General features: G+C 42.8%; 2 protein-coding genes across 2 annotated transcripts; both read left to right on the plus strand.

Annotated features, from left to right (window-relative positions):
• Window positions 1–168: 168 nt before the first annotated feature.
• On the plus strand, window positions 169–2,891 carry cunh11orf54 (chromosome unknown C11orf54 homolog). The gene is made up of 8 exons (XM_068716431.1): window positions 169–331; window positions 500–598; window positions 968–1,041; window positions 1,124–1,225; window positions 1,587–1,763; window positions 2,046–2,195; window positions 2,286–2,402; window positions 2,508–2,891. Exons 1-8 carry the CDS (start codon window positions 265–267, stop codon window positions 2,679–2,681), a joined length of 960 nt encoding a protein of 319 aa, XP_068572532.1. The 5' UTR covers window positions 169–264; the 3' UTR covers window positions 2,682–2,891.
• A 1,280-nt stretch (window positions 2,892–4,171) lies between these two features.
• Window positions 4,172–13,511, plus strand: LOC137876789 (A-kinase anchor protein 10, mitochondrial-like). Its single transcript, XM_068716592.1, has 8 exons — window positions 4,172–4,376; window positions 6,892–6,939; window positions 7,320–7,505; window positions 9,838–10,329; window positions 11,045–11,143; window positions 11,231–11,315; window positions 11,475–11,598; window positions 12,007–13,511. The coding sequence occupies exons 1-8, from the start codon at window positions 4,355–4,357 to the stop codon at window positions 12,145–12,147; spliced, it is 1,197 nt and encodes a 398-aa protein (XP_068572693.1). The 5' UTR covers window positions 4,172–4,354; the 3' UTR covers window positions 12,148–13,511.
• Window positions 13,512–14,123: the final 612 nt, after the last annotated feature.

Genomic DNA, 14,123 nt, shown 5'->3' on the forward strand with positions numbered 1-14,123 from the left:
AATCCCCCGTTTGTTTAACATTCATAAGTGAACGTGACATAAAACTCTATCTATTCTTACAATAGTACCTACGAAAAAAAATTGAGGCAGTTATGTTAATAAAGGGGCTGCATAGACGAGGAAGCAAACTATGTGGGGTAGGAACTATCTTGGTAGTATTTACTCTTTGGTTGGACTTCAACCATTCGGTATGTGCTCGCTTTAGCAGTCGACTTCTCCTGCCTCGCTGACAGTCTGCTGGTCCTTTTAACTTCAACAACAGTTATGGCACAAATCAGCAAAACGGAAAAGGTTCAGCTGCACGCGCCAGATTTAGAGGAACTGCGTGGTGGTAAGGACATCAGTGGCGCAGCCTAAGAATGTTTATGAAACTGCATGTTTATCTATCTATCTATATATATATATATATATATATATATATATATATATATATATATATATATATATATATATATACATATATAGAGAGAGCATAACAAAGACGTGTTGCTGGTTGCAGTGCTTCAAGCAGGACTGGAAGACAACTTTGCAGAAGTTCAGGTGAGTGTTGTGGAGTGTCCCGATCTCACCAAAGAGCCCTTCCACTTTCCTGTCAAAGGTAAGAGCCAATCAGGTACAAGTGCACTGCGTTCTTCCACAGTGTGCACTGCAGTCCCATTTCCCATAATGTAAAAAAACTATACACTCTGTATACATCTAAGAGGCAGAATCAAATTCCTCATGCATGTCTTACATTATGTATTTAGTCCAATCTTGCTCATTTTGACACTTAGTTTTTACCCTTACACTCCCAGGCCAAGAGCTGCCTATTTCAAAATGTGGATTTATTTGATCTTACATTAAAGATATATGATTATATCTATACTTGTCTATAAATAATGGTTACAAAAAGCATTTTATCAGAATTGTGAAGTTGATAAATAGGATTTGTGTCATGTTGTTGATCACCTCTGTCCTCATGCTGCAGGCTTGTGTGGAAAGCCTCGCATCACTGATGTTGGTGGCGTGCCGTACCTGGTACCCTTGGTTCAAAAGCACAAGGTAGTTTTTTTTTTTAATTACAAAATATTGTGTGTATAATAATCCAATGTGATTATTATATTGTCGCCTCTCTTCCTCCCAGGAATACAACATGAACACCATATCAAAGGAGCTGGAGCTGCCAGGAGCCTTCGTCCTCGGTGCAGCAGCTGTTCCCAGCAGGATTGTGGGAATGAATGCAGAGGTGAATCAGTTTTACTGCACACCACAGATTCTGGCTAAAATACCGTTACTTAGGGTGCAGCTCTCCAGCCTTTCCCACTGGAGTGGAACCCCAAGATAACAATGATTTGTTAAAACAGTGGCTTAAAAAGTAATAAAAAACTGGCTCCAGTAAGGTCTTATTTAAGATAGTTTAGCTTTCATGATCATGGTTATATCCGGATGTCTGACTACAGAGTAAATAATGGATTGAAAAAGACAAAGTTTGGGTAGTTGTGGGGTTGCTTTCTGTTTGGACTGTCTCTAACTGAAAGCTGCACATCTGGCATGCGCGAGAGAAGTTGCTCTGCAATGAAGCAGATTCTAAATGTTCTCGTCCACAGATGATGCCTCTGGTTCTGACCGAAGCGGAGGGAAGGCCCGCAGTGAACGGAAGCTACTTCTCCTCCATCAACCCGGCCGATGGCCGGTGTCTGCAAGAAAAATACAGCAACAAATTCTCTGACTGCAGCTTTGGACTGCTGGGCAATCTGTACGCCTGTGAGGGGAAGTCTGGAAAGGTAATGAGTCTCATCAGATCAAACAAGATGTGCGGCTTCTTGTCTCTGAGAGCAAACCATGGTGCATGCCGTTCAAAAAATGCTTTTGTCATTTTGTTTTTGTCAAATAACGAAACACCTCTAGGTGTATATGAACTTAAACCCAATTATCTGTAGGTTAGTAACCCGGCTAAAGTTGTTACGCGTGAACTTCAGCCCCATCATATCTGTGCTCCCGACATCAGAGAAGATAAACATTAACAAAAGGAAAGTGTTGTTTCCTCTTCACCTCTTCATCTCCAGGTCATTGAGGTGAGGGCCAAGAAGAGAACAGGGGCCCACAGTCTGGTGACGGCCCTGAGGAGCACTCTAGAAGGTCACTACCCTGATAAAAGCCTGGCTCTGGGGGGCACCTTCATCATCCAGAAAGGGAAAGCCAAAATCCACATCATGGTAAATATTGGACATTTCAACACAGTACACGATTAGTTTCTGACAGTTCCATGGCATGATTTATTTCCATCTATATGCTCATATCTACAGCCAAGAGAGTTCTCGGCCTGCCCCCTCAACACCGACGACGACGTCAACAAGTGGCTCAAGCACTTTGAGGTCAGCGCCCCGCTCATCTGCCAGTCGGTGCTGGTATCCAGAGACCCCGTGAGTAAAGCAAGCGCTCGTCTCAGTGAGGCAGATACGACACGAGATGAGCACCGATCGGCAAAGCAGGCCGCTTCGTAATGCGTCTCGTTCATGCGTTTGCAGGGTTTGGACCTGCGCGTGGAGCACACCCACTGCTTCAGCCACCACGGAGAAGGTGGCCACTACTACATAGACACCACCCCCGACAGCGTGGAGTACCTGGGCTACTTCATGTCGGCAGAGTTCGTCTACCGCATCGACAGGCCCGAGGACACCCATGGAGTTGGACGAGATTGAAAGGCGAAGGAATGAATACGTCACGTTTCGCAGCTCAGTATCTCTCGATGGTTTTGATTAATCAAGCGATGTGTGATTTATACTAAGTTCTGTGTGTTGTTGAACTGCATGGGAACATTTTTCCAATGAAAACGCAACATTTATTTTCAAATCTCTGCTCTTCAATCACAAATCTGCACTTTTCATGTAATAAAAACAATGTTGAATACGGAGAGTCGTGGCTGTTTGTTCAATGAATGCAGTAGAATAGTAAACGTGGGACCTTGAACAACTTTGTTGCCTGCCAACTTCATCATGATAAGAACAGACGGTGGCTGTAATGTCTATGCACAGAGAGGAAACTAGGACAATCATTTCTTTAACAGATGTGTATTTTCACTTATTTTCTTAATAAGGCCTCCTTTTTTAGGAAGCACTTGCTCCATAACTCCCTCATATCTCACACAGTTGCATTTGTTGAGGCATGATTGCAGAGCTCTAATCAGCCAGAAGTGAAAACACCTGTGCTAGTACTTAAATAGCCACCAGGTGAAAAATAAATAATCAACAACAAAGTTAACATTTGTATGACTGGTTAAGTGTAACCGTCATCCTGGGTTCCAAGCTAAAATTGACTTCTGTGTTTATTATAACACTGGACACAAAATGACCACATCAAAACAGGCGGAACAATGTGTGTATGTAATAAAGTAATAAAGGCTCATTTACAAACCCACACATTTTGTTTGTTTATTATTCTGACTTTCATCTCTCTTTTGTTTGAGAAAGCATTATAACTGCCATTACAACATTTAGATCAAAGGTTTATCCCTCTGCTGCCCTAATTCATATTCACACTGACAAATGTTTCCAAAATATAAATACATGAAAATTGGCATCAAGGAATGATAGGTTTGGCCTTTTTACAAAACAACACTTAAAGTTGTGGTACAGTTCTATCAGATATAATTGGGCTAGCAGCAGTAATGTCACATATAGTCATTGTTAAGATGGAAACTGTTCTGACCTTTGGATCATGGTTATTGAAAAATGTCCGAAGATGTAAATTTAAGCAAAACATGCACGGAAATGTATAATTACTTTAATATGGTTGAAGTATTGCTTTTTTCCAACTTCATGTACAGTCAATGACAACAGAGGCCAAGAGGATGTCTGTACATAGAAACTTAAAAACAGCATATTTTAATTGTCATGGTACTGTTTGGTTTCATAAGTAAGTAATAGCTGCTTTATTTATCTATTTAGAGTTCTGATAACGATGTATTGATAATATATTATTACAAATATAAAAAATATAATTTTTTAATTGTATTTAAATTAATGTATTAAACGGTAGAAATCATATTACCTCACACAATCATTTGACTCAGCTGCAATACTGTAATTCTCAAGCGTTGAAATGTCGCCATCTTCTGGCCGGAGCAGGTAACACATAATTTCCCACAATGCTGCTGCCGCACCAGCCCGGAAGTAAGACGTTTATTGACAATATGGCCGCTGTGCTGGGCTTGGATTTGGCGAAAACTGGAATTTGACAGCACTCACCTGGGCTGCGATAACAACCCATTTCCACCTCAGGAGTGTCCAGAACAGATGCATTTGAATGAAGGGACCCGCGGAGCCACGGGATGGTGTCAGTGAGCTGAGGAAACTGTCACAGTGTGAAACCCGTCATGTCGTTTTTCAAGAGGAAAGGTGAGGAAGCTCCCCCTTGAGTGCTGCAACGTCAACGGTAGCTAGCAGCTAAGAGAGTCCGGCTGAGGAGAGACTGTTGCCCGATAAGATGTAACCAATGTGGTCGAGGCTGCGGCCGCAAGCAAATTGACCAGTGACAGCGTGGGTGTTTGTGGAAGTGAGATTTTTCTTCCGCCGCTGCTCTTGCAGTGGCACGGTTAGGTTAGCGGTGGCCTCTCTATCCTCCCTGCCTGACCTGATGTTAGCCAGGGTGGAAATACATCCGCCACAGAGAGCTGTCAGCAGAACGTTGTACCAATTAGACCCTTCAACATGATTATGTTTGCATAAAATAGTGCTTCTTCAGGTTAAAGACTCCCAACGAGCACTTTTACACGTGACATACATCACTTGACAAAAGTGTCGGACTGTGCTATGGAAGCTAACGTTAGCTAGCTTCATCAGAGCCAATATTATTTTAACCAGCAGGAGATATGAAAAATACACTTAACAATAGCCCGTTGTATGTGAATAAGAGTTGTTGGTTATCTTAAATTAAATGTGTAGTCTTCGTTAAGAAATATTTGACCGAAAAGGGATGTAACGTTAGCTAGACTGGATAGCATCATCCAACGTGGAGTTGAAGGAGATGATTAAATTGAACCTGAATGTTGGTTTTCTACCACAACATGGACTCGTGTTATTTCAGGCTAAACCCTCATCGTTTTGGCTTAAAAGAATGGTCATTGCATGACATACATAGTGTGTCTTAAACGTATGGAATTGTTGTTGTAGACATTGATTTAGCTTTATTTTGAATGCTGTAGTTACATTGTACTCACAGGTGCATCTCATATTTTGTCCACACCATTCATATCAATGAGGGTAGAGCATTGTGAAACTGTTTAACTGAAGTCTGCTCGTGTTCATTCGTGAAATCTCCAGAGTCAACTTCAGTACCAGACCACCGTTGTCCATCTTCATGAGCGAGATCAGTGGGTTTTTCCTCGTCAGGCTACAGCAGTCAAAGCAGCTGACACAGCAGGTCTCCAAAATGAGGAAATATTAGAGAGAGGGCACTTGTATAGCTCTGCACCAGGATGACACTCTGTGCTTACAGGAAGTAAGTGTAGTGTTTGGTGTAGGGCATGGTTGAATTATACAGACAAAGTTTTACTGAAGTTTTGCAAAGAAGTTATAGCACTAATGTCAAATAATGAGTCAGGTGGGACAATAGATTAATCAAATTGCTACTGTAAAGGTAATAATACAGAGTTGTCAGTGTTATCTGTAGGTTGTTGTACTTTGTTCATTCAGGCGGCATTGACGTTTTCTTTTATCAGTTTGATTCCCTTCATTCATTCAGTTACGTTTGGCCCACGCCATCAATCTACATAGCAAGTGCATCATTCACTGCAACACATCTCGATGCTTTGCTGTCAATAGAGCACTGTTTGAGACTAAAGTGAGTCCTCACGGTGCTTGTGCTAGTAAGTGGTGCTATTTTTTTAAAGAAAATATAAAGCTGCTGTTGCTTTTCTCTCTGATTGAGCTGGTTTATAATCGCTGTACACCAATGCTGTGTGTCCATTTTGCTGGTAGTAACACAGACTTATCGTTTTGTTTTTTATAACCAAAAACATCCATTGCAGCAACTCATCACGGTCCCATCTGAGTATTTATTTGGAACAAAGATGTCTGGTGTCATCTGTACCGCGATTCCGCTCAGCGCAGCAGAGGTTGTCGGAGCTCCTTTCTAAAAGCCACATCTCTCAGCTGTGACAGACAGCCTCTCCGTGCCAGCCGACTCAGACTCTTTGTCGACGCGTACACTCGCAGACAGCTCCGTCCAAATTGTCCCGCTGAAAGCACATTCGCCCCGGGCCTTCCAGTCCATTTTGTAATGTCAGTGCTCGAAATTGATACGTATCCTGACTGCCCTCTGCTGCAGCAGCAGCAGCAGCAGCGGCCTAATCTGAAGATACAAATGGTGAGTCACTCTGATGAGTGGTTGCCACCATGTTTGTGCACTTATTCCACTGCAGGCCACATATTAAATTTTTTTATTTGACAGTTGGCCACCGAGCTTTGGAGTGGCGCGCATCTCTTAGAGGGCTTCAGGTGTGAGCTGTCAGACAGTCAGCTTCACTAGACTTTGAACTTGCCCAGGACCCACCAGAGCTGATAGACCACGGCCACCAATCTTAGGAAGGACTCTTAATGCAGACATACAGTATGGAGGCCTCTCAAAGAGGGCTTTCACATATCAGAATACAGCTTCCCTATTTACCTCATCTGTCCGCAGCAGTAAGGAAGCAGCTCTGAAGGAAATTGTTTGTTTGCTTCTCTAGTATATCAGTTTCCTCACTAACGTCATTATGTAACTCGATAGTGAGTTCCAGTCTTCCCGTTACCTCACACGTCAATGGATGTCACCATGTATGTGCTGCGTGCTCGCTGGTCTCGCCCCGTGTTGTGAATGAAAATGCTGCATCCTTCTCCGGTTACATCTCGCCTCTCGTCTTTCTCCCCACAGCCAAAAGCAAAGAACCCGAGAGAACGACGGACGTTAAAGCCAACAGAGGTGAGTTCATCGTCGCAGAGATGTTTTTTTTTTTTGCTCGTGTGCAAAGTGAGATTTGCCTCCTTACTGAAGTGATTCAAGTGGCTCTTCGCTTCAGTTGGTTTATGACATTTTGAACCTCAAGCTACTCAGTGAAACACATGCAGCTCACATTCAAACAAACACTGAGCGGTCTGTCTTCTCAAACATCTCTCCTCACAACCCCCGAGGCCTCTGAACTAACTGTGAGCTCTTTGAAAAGCCTTCGCTAAAAAGACCTTTTCATACAAGTCACACTGATGTCATACATTCAGGCCGCTCAGATCTTTGATATCATTGTACTCCTTTTCTTCTTTTTTTGTTGTTGCCTAATGCCTGTTTTCTGTCCTCCACCCACACAGCCTCACCCAGCCCTCACTCTCCATCACCAGGACTGAGGAACCACCATGCCGTCCAAGACGCTGCCGGGCCCAGCCATGTGGCCATCAACGCCATCTCTGCCAACATGGACTCTTTTGCCCGCGGTCGCACTGCCATCCTCAAGAAACAGCCGAGCCACATGGAGGCTGCGCACTTTGGAGATCTTGGTAGGGAGCCAGCTTCCGTGTGTCTGTATTTTGCTTTTAGTGATCATGTATGAAGACCCAACCGAACATTAGAACACATACATTTGAGGTGTATTCTGAAATGTAGCTAAAGAGTTAGTGTGTTTAGGTGGAACATCTGCATTTCTGGGTTTCTCAACTGATTAGAATAGCAAAAGGAGTAGAGCTGCAACTAACTACTTGTTTTAATTATTGATTAATGTGCTAGTTCTCTCAGTTAATTGTTGAGACTATGATTTTTCAATTTCAAGGTCCAAGGTGAGGCTTTCATTTTAAAATTTTTAAAAATGTATGGTTTATTTTCATGAAAACTGAAATATTAATTATCAAGATAGTTGCTGATTCGACTGATTGATGGAATTTACTGTGATTGTGTGAATAATATGATCGTATGTCAATGTGCTCATTGCAGCATGTTTGCAGGGTCTGCCAAATAATAAAAGCACAACATAAGCACAGAAAAACAATGAATCAACTATAACACACAATAATATGAAAATTAATCAAATTAACACAATATAAGGAATTATAAACTTTGCAATGTTTGCCTCTTAGGCTCCCGTTTAACCTTTTAAAGGGATAATTAGTTTTCTCATAGTAATGTGCTGCAGCTACAGAGTGTGACTCGCTTCACTAACACGGCTTAAACAGCAGCACACTGTCTTGTGCAAATGGAAGACACTCCCTTCATTAGTGCTGTGTGACGCACTCGCATGACTTCATGTATTTCTTTTAAAACACGCCCAGACATTCTTCTCCTGAAGTTGATCAGTAGTGCTCGTGAATTAGATTCTGGGTTGTGTACGCTACATGCCAGAATACGGAGGCGAACACATGAATGGCGTGTTGAGTGACAGCAGCGACGAGAACTGCACGAGCAAGTTGTCCAGAGAATAGCGGAGGTGAGTCAGACGGAGGTGGACGAACCTGTGCCGCCGCCCGGACAGCAAAACAAGAATGAAACGCATCAGTGTTTTACGAGGCTGTGGTTTTAAACACAAGATGAGAGAGGAAGGAAGGAAGGAAGTGAGTGAGTGAGTGAGTGAGTGAGTGAGTGAGTGAGTGAGTGAGTGAGTGAGTGAGGAGGATTCAAAGAGGCAAGATGGGTTAGTTTCACTGACAGCTTGTAGGCAGCCATGGCAGTTCAACCTAGAGCTGAGACTGAAAGACAGTGAGAACCATTACATTGAACATGATCTCAGGATTCATCCTCTCTTTTGTTTGGGGCTGAAAGAGCACAAAGCTGATTATATAACGGACGTTGACTGACGCTCAAAGATTCAGATGAGGCTCTATTTTTATGATCCAAGGCAGACGCAGGTTGCTGCACTGGTTGCGTTCAGCTTTCCTTATTAAGGTGCACTTGTCTACGAGGTCTTAAGGAGTCTGAAGAGGCTGATTGATAAGTGCCTCACACTGGGCGACACCTCTTGCAGCGCTATTTTGTTTTTTAAAGAGTAAACAAAACACTCAAGAAGCCAAAAAAGCCTCAGCCCCAACTACAGCTGATGTGCTCTGATTCATAATCCAGCAAGTGTCATGGTTTGTATTCAATGAGCGCGCTCCCTTGTTTATTGGGGGGGGGGGGTGTTTGTTTTGTAGTCCAGGATGGTGGGTGTTACTCAAATAGACACTGAATTTGAGACATCGTAAAGTCAAATGATACAGCATGCTAACAGGAGTTTGGGGCCTGGCAAATGTTGCCATGGCTGCCACAGTTACTGCTGATCACCACACACACACACACACACACACACACACACACACACACACACACACACACACACACACACACACACACACACACACACACGTGATTGACGGGCAGACACACAGATGATGGAGATGTGTGATTCTGAAAAGTTTGTCCGGGTTAAATCACCTGTGAAATTGCTCAGTCCGAGGTGTGTGTGTGAGTGTGTGAGTGTGTGAGTGAGTGAGAGAGATTCACAAGGCTGCAAAAGCAGGAGTTTAGATTCAGCTCACGTTCCAGCCTTCAGTCATGAGAGAGCTGAACACGGACAATTCACTTTTTTTTTTTTTTCTTATCTTTCACTTCATGTTGCAACTCCCATCAATATCCTGCACAACTTATCTTCCTTCTATTATGAAAGTTGAAACCTGCAAATCAAAGAAAGTGTGCTGCTCAGTCAGTTATTGGAGTGCTGCAGTGTCTAATTTGCACTTAAAGGCAGCTCAATCTTATTTCTGAATTTTCTTGTAGCTAGAAATACACTATTGACTAAAAAAAGAAGCTTATAAAAGTGACCTGTGCTAAGTGGATTACTCAATCGTGTGCGTTTGTGCGTTCCAGGTCACTCCAGTGTGAACTATCAGCCCCAAGATGACCGCTCTCGGCTGTCCAAGACGGTGGAGCACGTCCTCCGGGATAACGTGGCGATACCCCACTACATGCATTTCATGGAACAACAGGGCGCCGACCACCTGGTCCGCTTCTGGCTGGAGGCTGAGAGCTTCCGCTCGGCCAGCTGGTTGCGGGTCCGAGCGCACAGCCTGAACTCTGTCAAACAAAGCGCTCTGGCCGAGCCCGTCCCCGCCTCCCCCGGCGGCTCTGAGCCGCCGGAGCCGGCCCAACGTGCACCCGATGCCCTCCCCAAGGACAGTAGCGGTGAGCGGGCGACGCCGCACTCGGAGCGCCGGGACTCCTCCAGCGCAGAGGCCGGCCTGAGATCCAGCACTCCTCGAGCAGACACCCCCAGCAGGCAGGCCCACTCCGGGACGGGGACGCCCTACAAGCTACAGTCAATCAGCACCCTGCGAGACCTCTCTGCCCAACTCATGAAAAGTGAGTCACCTTTACACAAGTTCCTCTCTTCATAGTTGTGTTTGTACAAGATATAAAAGTTCATCTTCTTTACATACCTAGTGGGCAAGTGCAGTGGAAACGGAACAAATCATTCCGACTTAGTTGACTCTGCTGTCTTTTGCCGCTTTACAGGATAGGTCCACGTTTTTCAAGTTTATTTTAAAACATGCCCATACGTACAATATTGTTTATTGTTCATACCGGCTGTAAAGCGATCCCTGCCTATTCAGATTTCAATGTAAATTTTCGGTGTAAGTTGAAGGTGCACATATAAAAAATTCAGAGAGTATCTAGGTTTGATGGATTGCCTTCACATAGCTCTCAACATGACAACGGCTGAGTCGGCAGCTAGCTGTGCTAACAGCTGTAAGTGGTACAGAGTGGCGGCAATTAGCTAGCCGGTGGGGCACACACACAGACTTGCATACACCAAAAGCACGCACAAATGAAACGCACAAAAACGCCACTATATCTTTACATAGCAAGTAGTTGTTAACTGTGATATCACCTTTTTAATATGAGGATTTAGAAGTCTGAGTTAGACAAATCAGGTAGTTATCTTAAGAAGTTTGTCTTTTTAGTGTGGAATATCCTCTTGGTGCTTCCATGTACAGTCTTCTCACACAGAAACATCACTTCTATGTATGTTGTAGCATCACTGGATGTTCAGCTATTTTTCTCTTTGTTTTTCCAGGTATAGAGAAAGATGCAGTTACAATCTTCACCAAGTACATCTCTCCGGACGCTGTGAGGCCCATCCCCATCACAGAACAGATCAGAAACGACATAGTTGGTAAGATACGGCCATCGGCAATATAAATGTACTGGTTTCAGTCACATAAAGTCACCCCTCTTAGATCATGTTTTCCTCTCTGTGTAGCTAAGATATGTGGCGAGGATGGCATGGTGGACCCAAACTGCTTTGTCATTGCACAGTCGCTAGTCTTCGCCATCTTGGAGCAACAGTGAGTTTCTGTCTATTAATTTTCCAGAGGAGTTAATACTCACACAGCGAGGTGTCGCCACGTTTCCACATTAAGATTAAAGTTCAACTGCAGTCCTTTAGTCATTTCTACCACCTTGACAACCACAGCAGCGCCTGTATTCATCTCTTTCGTTTCCAGGCACTTTAGCGACTTCCTGCGGAGCCATCATTTCTGTAAATACCAGATCGAAGTGTTGACCAGCGGCTCGGTGTTCCTGGCCGACATCTTGTTCTGTGAGTCGGCTCTCTTCTACTTCTCTGAGGTGAGCGGGCCCTGTGCTTCCCAAACCATGATCCATTCGTGGTGTTTCAGTACAAACACACCAGTGCCATCAAACCTTTTGTTTGTTTTCTTCTTGACTCCTCCTCATACACTTGTCCTCTCTTGCCTGTACAAAACGGTGTCTATCAGTTTATTTACCTGTTCCAGAGGGATTATCTATTATCACAGCAGTAGTAAACTGAGGCCACAGTAAACATAACTAAACACAAAACCCCTCTGTAGATGCTCCCTATACTATCTACCATCCTATTGATACAAAAGTGACACTCCATGCACAAATACAGTCAAAGGTTGTCAGCGTAAACATTTATTCTCTATGTCAGCGTGTACACAGGACACATGGTTAATCTTGATCTTGTTCTGTGCGCTTCATCTCCTTCACCTGCAGTTCATGGAAAAGGAGGAGGCGATGAATATACTGCAGTTCTGGCTGGCGGCGGACAACTTCCAGAACCAGCTAGCGGCTAAAAAGGGCCAGTATGACGGCCAGGAGGCTCAGAACGATGCCATGATCCTCTACGACAAGTAGGTCTTCACTTCTGCTTCTGTGCACTTTAGTTTCATATAGGGAATTTCTTAAAAAAGTAAAACAAAAACTTAGCTTACTTCGGTTGTTTCACCGTCCAGTATTTCCCCCACTGGGGATAGTAACTGCAAAGAACTTACATTGATACTACCGATACCTATTCTCTTCCTGTTTTGGTTGCACAGTGGTTACACACTTCCTTCTGTGCCTTCATTGAGATTGTACCAGGTGGCAGACAGAACTGCGTAGTGAAAGTGAGGCTTTTTAGAGACCCGGTCGAAAAGTCGATGGTGCCATGATTCTACAGCCATGACATTGTGCAATCAGCATTTACTTCATAACGATAAGTTAAAGCAAGAAAACATCTACTGCCACTTTAAATGATTAATTTCAGTCCAGTCTTTCAGTTATAATATATTACCCAGGTTATATTACATCAGTTTGTAAGTAGTTTGTGTTCGCAAAGTTATGTTTCGTTGAAGGGCTGACTCTGACCAATGAGATCACTGGAAACGATCACGCCATTGTTCCTACAGGATCCCCCCCATGGACAAAAGATTGCAATTACAGTTTATAAGTAACAAGTACTAAAGAGTCATTTGGGTTTGTTTTTTTAAGGTCCACTCTGTCTGTTGGAAGCTCTGTTTTTACATCCAGAGGAGAGTTTAACTCACTGAAGGCATAATGATGATGATCGCTGCATTTTAATTGAACAAAGATTATTTTATTCCCGACAGGATTCCTGACAGGAATCACCCACACTCATAATAAGCTCCCATGATTGTGATTGCAGCGTTTCAGTCAGACAGAGTTTATCAGACATTAACTTCTTTTCTCCAGCAAAACAGTCTCACGGCACTTCATATGTGCATTACATATTCGTTAAAGTTTGTTCATCAAAAAATACTCCCATTATACCAAAGACATGGCTACGTAGATAATGATGATGATGATAATGGGTGGAGTTGATAACCGGCTTCGTAGGACCCCTTAGCAGGATGGTGGTTGTTAGTTACCTAAAGAGACTCTGGGTATGTTGAACTCTCTCCGTAGAACAGGCCCCAGGATCACCGACGTTAGGCTCAGTGGAGCCAGGTACCCACAAAGTAGAAGCTGCTTTGTGGAACCGGGCCCTGCAGTGATGATGTTTTGTGACGTCAGGGCGGAGCCTCTGCTTTATCAGCGATAGTGAAGACAGGTGTGCATCATAAGGGCCGAGTGCCACCGCTCTGTAATTATATATTGATCACAGCGGATCTTCAGCTGATGGTTTCTTTGCAGTCCAGTCATCCAGCCAAGAAGTTTGTTTGTCATTCTGTTTGCTCTGAAAGCTTAGTTTTAGTTTGTTTACTTCACTTTATTGTACTTTTGGTAGGTTCCAGTTAAGTGAGGCTGAGAAGGTAAAAGACCAGCTATCTATCTATCTATATATATATATATATATATATATATATATATATATATATATATATATTCCAGTTAAGTGAGGCTGAGAAGGTAAAAGACCAGCTATCTATCTATCTATCTATCTATCTATCTATATATATCTATATATCTATATATATATAATCTATATATATCTATATATATATATATATCTATATCTATATATATATATATCTATATATATATATCTATATATATCTATTATATATATATATATATATATATCTATATATATCTATATATATATATATCTATATATATATATATATCTATATATATATATATATATATCTATATATATATATATACACACACACACACACACACACACACACACACACACACACACACACACACACACACACACACACACACACACACACACACACACACACAGTTGTGGTCAAAAGTTTACATACACTTGTAAAGAACATAATGTCATGGCTCTCTTGAGTTTCCAGCTATTTCTACAACTCTGATTTTTCTCTGATAGAGTGATTGGAACAGATACTTCTTTGTCACAAAAAACATTC

This window comes from Cebidichthys violaceus, unplaced genomic scaffold (genome assembly GCF_023349555.1).
Source record: "Cebidichthys violaceus isolate CVI_PGR_0920_01 unplaced genomic scaffold, fCebVio1.0.p SCAF_20, whole genome shotgun sequence".
Classification (NCBI taxonomy): Eukaryota; Metazoa; Chordata; class Actinopteri; order Perciformes; family Stichaeidae; genus Cebidichthys; species Cebidichthys violaceus.

Coding starts and splice junctions, on each gene's coding strand:
- cunh11orf54 (XM_068716431.1), top strand. CDS start 265: ATGGCACAAATCAGCAAAACGGAAAAGGTTCAGCTGCACGCGCCAGAT. Junction 1,226..1,586: donor TTGTGGGAATGAATGCAGAG/GTGAATCAGTTT, acceptor TCTCGTCCACAG/ATGATGCCTCTGGTTCTGAC. Junction 2,196..2,285: donor AAGCCAAAATCCACATCATG/GTAAATATTGGA, acceptor TCATATCTACAG/CCAAGAGAGTTCTCGGCCTG.
- LOC137876789 (XM_068716592.1), top strand. CDS start 4,355: ATGTCGTTTTTCAAGAGGAAAG. Junction 4,377..6,891: donor GTCGTTTTTCAAGAGGAAAG/GTGAGGAAGCTC, acceptor TTCTCCCCACAG/CCAAAAGCAAAGAACCCGAG. Junction 11,144..11,230: donor GATCAGAAACGACATAGTTG/GTAAGATACGGC, acceptor CTCTCTGTGTAG/CTAAGATATGTGGCGAGGAT.